General features: G+C 36.6%; 1 protein-coding gene across 12 annotated transcripts; it reads left to right on the top strand.

Annotated features, from left to right (window-relative positions):
- Positions 1 to 393: 393 nt before the first annotated feature.
- On the top strand, positions 394 to 8407 carry LOC119986542. 12 transcript variants are annotated; one of them, XM_038831140.1, is made up of 8 exons: positions 427 to 845; positions 969 to 1509; positions 2050 to 2619; positions 2933 to 3233; positions 4947 to 5070; positions 5951 to 6444; positions 7488 to 7719; positions 7923 to 8407. In XM_038831140.1, the coding sequence occupies exons 2-4, from the start codon at positions 1029 to 1031 to the stop codon at positions 2953 to 2955; spliced, it is 1074 nt and encodes a 357-aa protein (XP_038687068.1). In that variant the 5' UTR covers positions 427 to 845; positions 969 to 1028; the 3' UTR covers positions 2956 to 3233; positions 4947 to 5070; positions 5951 to 6444; positions 7488 to 7719; positions 7923 to 8407. The 12 variants fall into 12 exon arrangements, with proteins under 12 accessions (XP_038687073.1, XP_038687072.1, XP_038687071.1 ...); XM_038831138.1 differs by having other exon boundaries at positions 5870 to 6444; XM_038831136.1 differs by adding an exon at positions 7043 to 7330 and having other exon boundaries at positions 4947 to 6444.
- The last annotated feature ends 1014 nt before the right edge of the window (positions 8408 to 9421 follow it).

The following is a 9421-nucleotide window of genomic DNA, read 5'->3' as shown; positions in this document are numbered from 1 at the left end:
GCCAAGATATTAGCCTCACAGGAATTGGGTATTAGATATTTGGTTGCCTAGACGATCCTATTTGTATTTTTTATTTTATTTTAAGACCAAAATAACTATGTTTCAAAACGACACTGTTTAGAGTTTTGTTAGTCAAATGACGGTCAATAGGTGGAGGGATCTGCAATGCTGCTAAGATAGAGTATAAGGAGTGTCAATCTAACATTTGAATCGGAGATGCATGTTTTCCAATCCAAATACGTCACTAAGGACGTGTGGATCCCATATTAATTGACACCCAAATAGGGTCCATGTATTGCCATCCGATATCCAATAGAATATATATATATAAAGTTTAACTTTGTAATTCACTACCAAAGGTCATGCCAACCTTCTTAGTAGTTTCGATATATACCTAATAGTAGGAGTAACAAATTTGATGTTTTCTATAGTTCTATTGCATTGCATCTTCCGCTTACAAGCCAGAACACATAATAATCGTGCCCGAGAATTGCTGTTGTAAGACCCATCCAGCTTTTTCTTACACTACATAAAATCATGGGATTGGATTTACATTGTTGTCTTGTTCAGACAAACTGTATTACGTTGTTGTCTTGTTCATATTTGACAAACAAGTAGTTTCTTCTCTCTATCAAAAAAAAAAGTAGTTTCTATAATTATATGGTTTTATTGCATTGTACAAGATGGAAGAAGCTATTTCGATTACAGAGCTAAGCAGTGACGTACATGGTGTTGAAAAGAAAAACATGAGAAAACTTTCATTTCACTTGCTTATGAACTCCCCTCAAATCTCAATCAAATGAAGCTTAATGGGTTTTTCCGCCGACATCCCTTCGAATCATCTGGTAAGAATTTTTTGTCTGGATCGTAAATTCCTTCTTTTCCTTTACTAATTGCGAATTAAATTCTCTCATTCATTCATTGTTTTGGATGCCTGGATTATGACGTTTCTAGATGCTGTCTTTTAGGGCTTTCGTTCTATTCATGTGTTTACAATCTGAGTGACAAAAGTTGAGTGCTTTCTTTCAATGGGGGAAATGAACCACTACATTAATCTCTACCCAGAAAACAATTTTGAGAACCCACATGAAACCCAGCTCTCAGACCTCAATCTGAGGCTCTCTCTGGGTGGTATTTATGGTGGGAACTTAAAGAAGAAACCTTTTACAAGATCAGTCCCTGAATTGATAACCCACAACAATGGTACCATTGAACTTGGTAATTTTCTCTCCTTAGAGGCATCTGGGTCAATGCCAAATGAAGAAGAGGGACAACAGAGGAGGAAAATGAAGCTGAATGGGTTGCAGCACATTGAGGCACAGAGTAAGAGAGGTAATGCTGGGGAGAAAAAGTCTATTAAGGCAAATAAAGCACTGCCTCCGCCCTCATCGAGGTTTAAAATAACATGGTTGGCAATAGCTTCGGCGGAAAATAACCCTGCATTCAATCGTGCATTAGCTAGAATCAAGGCTGGAGAAGCATACATGACCCACAGAAGACGAAGAATAAGTATGGTTTTCTCTTATTATCTATTTTTTTAGATTAATTGATTATAATGTTTCATCTGTTTATTTATGTTTAAGAATGATTTTATTAAGGTTTTCTGTAGAAGATGGATTTGCTTTCATGGTTGAGGTTATTTTATTTTGCTGTTTCTGTTTCTTTGTTCAATTCAATAAACAGTTGTTCCTGGAGTAGTCAGTTGAGTCTGTTGGTATATAAAATAATTCCAAATGAGGATATGAAACGTTAGTTCAATGCGAATCCTTTTGAAATTTAGGGAAACATAATGGCCCTTTTGCCTAATTCGTTTCCCATGTTAGAACTGGAAACATAATGGCCCTTTTGTTCCTGGAGTGGTCACATAGGGAGGCCATTTTTGCCTGAATTCTATTTTCCTTCTGTTTATATACTGCTTTCTGCACGTATGCATCCATCATTCTGCTAAAGTCTCTCAGATTCTCGTAGTTTTGATTTGTTAATTCGTGACGTTTGAGTGTGATGATATTATGCTGATTTTAGGCTTCCTTTTATTTGTCTTACACACAGAAGCACATAGAAAGATAAATACTTCAATTGGAGAAGCCAACAAAGAAACTAACCTCTCCCCAGATGCCATTGATAGTATTTGTGACAACAAGAAAACCAAAGAAACCCAATTATCCCAACAGGAGCAAGCTGAACGCTCTGACCTCAATCTTGGTCTCTCTTTGCGAAGCATTTGCGATGAGAACTTCAAGGGAAAACCTGTTACTTGCCCATCATCTGTGACTGGAATTTTAACTCAGAGCAAAGATAATGGTGACCTTGGCACCTTTCTCTCTATGGCTGGATCTTGGTCCATGCCAACCGAGGGCGAGCAAGAGCAAAGAAGGGCTATAAATTCGAGGGAGTCACAAATTGATTTCCAGAATAGGTTGGGGAAAGAGGAAAACGGAGGAGACAAAGCGGGGAAAGAAAAGGCTTCTCTGGCTACTAATAATCTTCCGCCTGCACCATCATCGTCTAAAATAACTACATGGGCAGCTGCTTTTGTGGAGAAAAACCCTGCGTTGCATCGTTCCTTAGCTAGAATGAAGGAGAAAGAAGGATGTATGTTCCGCAAAAGACTACGCTTGGGTAAAGTCCTCACTTTTTCTTCATTGTTTCCTTTTGTATCAACATCTTTCATATCGATGCTTGTTTGTTGTTTTCTCAATTTAGTCTTTGCGATATTGGACTAAAGTTTCTTAGGTTTCTGACATAACTGCTGATGGATCACTGCGTAGCTTTTGCGACATTGATTGGAACTAAACAAATATTTCTTATTAAAGGAAATTTATTTCTCTCAGATTCTCACCGTTTTTTGCTTTGCTAGATTGTAATATTTCAGTGTGTTAAACATTGTGCTGATTTCAAAAGCCCTTTTATCTATTTATTTTGCATAGTGAAGCCTATTTAAATATGAACACTTGAACAAGAGAAGCATACCAGGAAGCCAATCTCTCTCCCTGAGAAACCAATTCTATAATCAAGAACGAAGAGTCGAACACTCGGATCTTAATTGTAAGACTCTCTCTGGGTGCCATTTGCGGTGAGTTCTCCAGAGACAAGCCTCTTACCATTTCGTTGTCTGTGACCCTATTGTTAAATTAAGGTACCAGTGAACTGAAGATATCAACTGCCAAATCTAATCACAGAACACTACTTCAATGCCTCTTCCCTGAGGATTTAGCAGCTTAGATGTCTCGTTTGTAAGCTCTAATACCTTCTTTACTCTACAAACTGTATTTTGTTGATTAATTTTCGTTGTTCTTTTGTTAACAAGTGCCTTGAGAATACAAAGCCGGTTTTTCACCTTTGTACCTCAAACAGTAGTGCTGGTAGTTGTTATCTATCTAGGGTAGTGTTAACGGATGCCCTTTGGGAACTTGTTAAGGATTGACTATGACATATCACAGTATACTATGTGTGATGAACACTCTTTCACTTATTTTTTTAAACTTAAAATGCATTCCTTTTTCAGGTTCTAATGCACTTTTTTCATTCTTATTTAGTGGCCTAAGGATACTCATTAACGTTTTCTCATCCATCTAGATATAGAGAGAGAGCATCTCTTATGGACTTAGTTTACGGACTCGAAATCCAATGGTTGTAATAAAGCACAACAAAAATGGGGGCCACACATATGGAGGATTACATGATGCATTTGTCATTGGATTTCAAGTCCGTAAAAGTGGTCCGCATGTGAGAACTGGGCTATATATGTGTGTGTATATATATATGGATTTTTTTATGCACTATAGAAAAGAACATTGATTAGCAATACCTGCATATTAGAAACTATCTATAACACTCAAAATTTATTCATACTAGTGGTTGTTCTTACAGAGGAGGATATACTAGAGGTGCTAATACTAACAAAGCTGACAAGAGTTTTCATAAAAAACAAACCATTTCAATACCTTCAAAGCTAACAGAGTATGCTTCTTTTTTTTAAAATTTTCATCAAAGTATTTGATCCTCATTATAATAAGCACAAATTGTTTAAATTTGTTCACTATGTTTCTGTTCTACAATAGCTGTCCATTACTGATAAGTTCCTAGGAAAAGAGGAATTCTCCTATGCGCACTTAGAGTGTGTTTGGATTGAGGGATTTGGATGAATGGAAGGGAAGGGAATGGAAAGATATACTAATATTTTTCTCTCTCATGGTTGGATAGATAAAAAAAAGAAAGGAAGAAAATGAAATTGATTTAATTTACTAATTTATCAATCCCTTCTTTCCCCCACTCTTAAAGTGTGTTGTGATTGAGAGATTTGGAGGGAAATGAAGTTTCTTTTGAATTCTCTTGTTTGGATATTTTTAACCGCATGATTGATATGCACGTTATATATATACACACACACACGACAATTCTCACATGCGGACATCCGTATAAGGACGTAATCCTGTGCTCATAAAAGGCTGTGAAAAAAAAAGTGGGTCAGGATGTAAAGTATGAACATGTCATATCTACAAACGAAATAAGAGTCCGTAAACATCTTTGTATCATTCTCCGTCTTCACTCAACTAAACTCTTCATTGGATATATAGCTCAAACAAACAAATAATATTATTATTGTTTAAAAAAGTAAAAATAAAACTTGCCTCGACAGCACGATTTTCAAAAAAAAACCATCACCTGAGAATTCATGTAATGTCAAAAACATATAATTAAACCGCATGATTAATATTCACCTTATATATAAATATATATATTTAGGAATTCTTATATGCGCACCAATTATGTGTATCAATTTTACGCTCTCCAAATATTCAACAATTATAATAAAACATAATAAAAATGGGGATTACACATTTGTTTGGGGTGCTTATAGTATTGATGATAACAAACTCATAAATTCACTTAAAAAATAGAAAAGGTAATAAGCAATGACGATATCTCATTTTCCTATGTGACAGAATTGCTCTGAAGTTGTTGGAAAACTTACAAGAAAGCTGGGGCGGAGGAAATGGAGTCTGGACGTCAACTGATGGTGACTGGAGCCTGGTGTTAGTTCCGCTCATAGTGATTCTCACACAACTGGTAATGGAATTTTCGTGGGTGTCGTAATTTCCTTGTTTCCTCGTACAATACATTTGTGTTTGTCTTCCTAGATTGTAACGCTTGCATATGTTGGTGAAGTCGAATTCGTCTTACTAGTTTTTTTTTCACTGAAGATGGATCTGGTTTTGTGGTTGAAATTTTTTACTTTTGCTGTCACTGTTTCGTAGTGTTCATGTCAGTTTACGTGCTGAGGTTTTTCTCTTTGTTTTTGGTTGTTCTAGATTTCAAATTGAATTTTCATCTCTGAACAGTTGTTCCTGAAGCAATCAATTAAGGGTAGTGGTTAATGAATTAAATACCAAATGAAGTTAGGTACGGTACCTTAAGTGAGAAATTGATTATTCTTGTGAAATTAATGACACATAGTCGTCCTCTCGCCTATCATTTTTGCATGTTACTTAAAAGTTAAAACTCAATACAGCAGTCCTTTCAAATAGATAATTGTAGGTCCTTTGATTAAAAGCCTTCTGGTACTGGTTATTTGGACTATTAATTGTTTTTTCTTTTTCATCTTTTCTAATTAGTTCAGTTAGAGACGGAATGAGATATTCTCTTGGGTTTTTGCTCCTTATAATGTTTAGAAATCTCAGTTTTCGGTTGACGGCTTTAAACTTGATTGCGTTTATTCAGTCATAATGAGCATACATCCTCCTTGAAAAGCTTGAATATGTGCTCAAGTTCAATTTTATTAATTTGGAGATTATCTGTATTTTTATATCAGGCACAGTTCTCTAATCTCATATTTTATGCTCCCTTTTGTCTATCTTGCACACATCAGCACATAGAAAGATAAATATGTTAATGGGAGAAGCTAGTCCAGAAACCAACCTATCCGCTGAAACAATTGATTGGCATGCAGATAATCTTTTGCATAGTTTCTCAGAGAAAATCAAGCAAACCCCTTTATCCTATCAGGAGCATCTTAAATGCTCTGACCTCAATCTTAGACTCTCTTTGTGTGGCATTTATGAGAACTTTAAGGAGAAACCTCTTAACCAACCATCATCGGTCACCAGAATGGTGACCCTGAACAAAGATTCCAGTGAACTTGGTAGCTTACTCTCCTTGGCAGGATGTGGGTCAATGCCAACCGAGGGAGAACAATCTCAAAGAAAGGCAATAAAGCCATGCGAGTCACAAATTGAGGCACCGGATAGGTTGGGGAAACAAGGAAGCAGGGGAGACAATGTTGGGAAAGAAAATGCTTCTCAGGCAACTTCTGAGCTTCTACCTTCTTCGCCGTCTAAAATAGCTGCATGAGCAGTTGCTTTTGCGGAGGAAAATCCTGCTTTGCATCGTTCCTTAGCTAGAATCAAGGCAAAAGATGGATGTATGTTCCGCAAGAGATTACGTGTGAGTAAGCTGCTCTTTTTCTTCATTGTTTCCTTTTATCTTTAATTTCCTTGATATCAATGCTTGTTTATTGTTGTTCCGCTAGAGACTATGTGTGGGTAATGCATTTTTTTTTTCATGAATTCTAAAAGAAAGATGAGATACAAGATTTGCAAAAAGGTAATATAGGCACTCAAGCTCTACGTTCACTAGATAAATGTAAGATTATATAAGAATCTCCATGTATACAATATGTTTGCTTTTACGTCACTCTTCTTGCTAATGTCTCTCAGATTCTTATCGTTGTGGCTTGATAGATTGTAACATTTGAGTGTGCTAATTTTTTTTGCTGCTTTTAGAACTCCTTTTATTTATCATGTACATGAAAGCTTATTGAAAGATGAACACTTCAATAAAAGAAGCAAAACAATGAACAAGTCTCTGCCGGAAACATTGATGGGCGAACACAGAACCTTTTGCATAGATTTTCATTGGAAGAAAAACCATTTTAGGATCAAGAATAATCTGAACAATCGAACCTCTATCTTAAACTGTCTTTGGATGGCATTTTTATGATAACTCCAAAGATAATGGTGAACTCAATACTTTTCTCTCCCAGTAAGATATGGGAATTTCCAATTGAAGGAGAACAAGAGCAGAGGAAGGCGGTAGAAGCTGAAGGAATTGTAGATTGAGGCCTAGAATAGGTTGTCGAAGCAGAGAATATGAGAGACAATGTTGGAGAAGAAAGTCTCCAGTGGCAACTATAATATAACGGCCACTTTTCCCATAAAAAAAATGGCAGCTTGGAAAGTTGCTTTCGGAAAGAAGAGCACTCACATTGCATCATGCCTTAGGTAGAACCAAGTCAGGAGATGGATGTGCTTTCTGACAAGACCATGCATGGGTACTGTCCTCTCTTTGTCTTCATTATTTTCATTTTGCATTTACAGCTTGATATCAATGTTTTTTAGTTGTCTTATTAACATAATTCTTGTCATATTGGATAAAGTTTCCTAGGTTTCTGATAACTTTGCTGGTGGATCACATTAAAATTTTTGCAGCATCTGTTTATGCTAAACAAGTGTAAAGAATTCAGTTTCTTTGAAGATTCTCATCCACTTCAAGTTTGTATCAAAACTGTGGCGAGGTCTTGTGGAAGATGCACATTTCATTCATTTTCATTCAAACTGTCTGTTGTGGAATCCAATAATTTAATCTTTTACTCAGCGATTGAACAGTCCTCTCGACGTTGCAACTTATACTACTTAGTCAGCCTCAACTTCAAACATAAAGGTACCAGAATTTTTTATGCTTCTCGACTGTTTGGATCCAACAACGGCTAGCTGATTGGTACTTGCAATGGATTAGTTTGCTTGTCATATGATCATCTCCATGTTGTTGTCATATGGAAGGCAATTAGAGTCCGCAAAATCGTACCTTGTCTACAAGATATGGATGTAGATGACCACATCAACATCTGTTTCTAATTGCTGCAGGAATACATTATTGCTTTTGATCTTTACAATGAAGAATACAGTGAGGCGCCATTGCTGGCAGACTGCATTAATCCTTGTTTGAATATTGGAGTCTTGGGTAGATGCTTTACAATGATCAACTATGAGACTACAACTAGAGGAACGATCATGTCCACGATGTGTCCAGTGGCTTGTTCAGAGAATGGTAACGACATTCTCTCGGGCCACCAGGGTAATGACTCTGCATATTATTGCAATATAACGACAAAAGAAGCGACTGGTCTACTGAGGGTTTACGATTATCAGAACTTCTAGAACCCACAAGTTTTTCCAGAAGATTATTTAGCAGGAACAAGAGAAGCAGACCTTTTTTTTTTTTTTTTTTTTTTCTGTTATTGTGTCAGTTCTTTGCCTCTTAAAGTAGATAGCAATACTATAAGATGTAATAATTTTCTTTGCCCTCCAAACAGACTGTGTATGAATAAGCATCCAAACAAAAACTGCCATGGACGTTGTTCTGGATCCTTCAATAAGTAGTGCTCACTAGTGGGACTTATTATACAAGTCTGAGGCGTTTCTTTGTTGCAAGCTCCCTAAAGCCTATGAGAAAGTCAATGCCTATGCTATTTTTCCAACAGTGCTGAGTCAATGGGGGGAAGCCTAGCAAAACTAGCGGCCATCATGGCGTGAAGCTTATATATATGTGCAATTCTTGATAGTGAGTTTGATGGTATTATTGGTATGTACCCTCTATCTCTAAACATATTCATTCTAGGAACACTACAATGGGATCTCGGTGGAGCCGGCTATATAAATTCGATAGAATTGAATTCAATTGGGAGAGAGGGAATGATGCATAATCAGAGTTGTTATGGGCCCAAGTTAGAAAGCCCAAGAAGCATGCCTTTAGAAGCCGAGCTCAATCCAAGCTACAAGGAAGTAACAACGTATACATACAACCCGTGTACAGAACAATATACTGCTTGAATAAGTAACAAGTCTTACAGTAATAAGACAAGTACGATTGCGATTGCGATTGCGATTGCGCTCAAGTTCCTGCTCGAGCTAGGAAGGCCTCTTGGGAGTCGCTTCAGTTCCGCAAGGCCTCTCTGGATATGGCCGAAACTTCAACTTTGAGCCAAAATTCTGCAACTCTCTCAACTGATTCTATTCTTCTATTCAAATATTTCTTAGACTTGGGCCAGTCGAAACGAAATTCAACCTTCATTGCACAAATCCCTTATTATCTTTGAGTTGGAGCAGTTGGTACTTGGGTGGGTGGGTGATTGTAGATAATTAAAGATCATAAATTTTTTAAGTTTATTGTGTCATGCAGAATACTATATAATCTGGTTCATGCAAACATGAACAATACAAATATATTATTAATATATCTAACAAAGCAGTAAAATGGGAATGGATTTACAAATTTTTAAGGAGTATATGAAATAGAAGATATAGAATGAGGTAATTATGATCAATCTTTGGCCTTCAAATAATTTTATTATTTACCGTCTGGT

Source organism: Tripterygium wilfordii, chromosome 20, assembly GCF_013401445.1.
Source record: "Tripterygium wilfordii isolate XIE 37 chromosome 20, ASM1340144v1, whole genome shotgun sequence".
Classification (NCBI taxonomy): domain Eukaryota; kingdom Viridiplantae; phylum Streptophyta; class Magnoliopsida; order Celastrales; family Celastraceae; genus Tripterygium; species Tripterygium wilfordii.
This window is presented reverse-complemented; position numbering and strand designations above follow the sequence as displayed.

Excerpts from the sequence above, each read along its gene's own strand:
- LOC119986542 (XM_038831133.1), top strand. The coding sequence starts at position 1,029 with ATGGGGGAAATGAACCACTACATTAATCTCTACCCAGAAAACAATTTT. Across the intron at positions 1,510-2,049 it reads CCACAGAAGACGAAGAATAA|AAGCACATAGAAAGATAAAT; the intron begins GTATGGTTTTCT and ends TCTTACACACAG.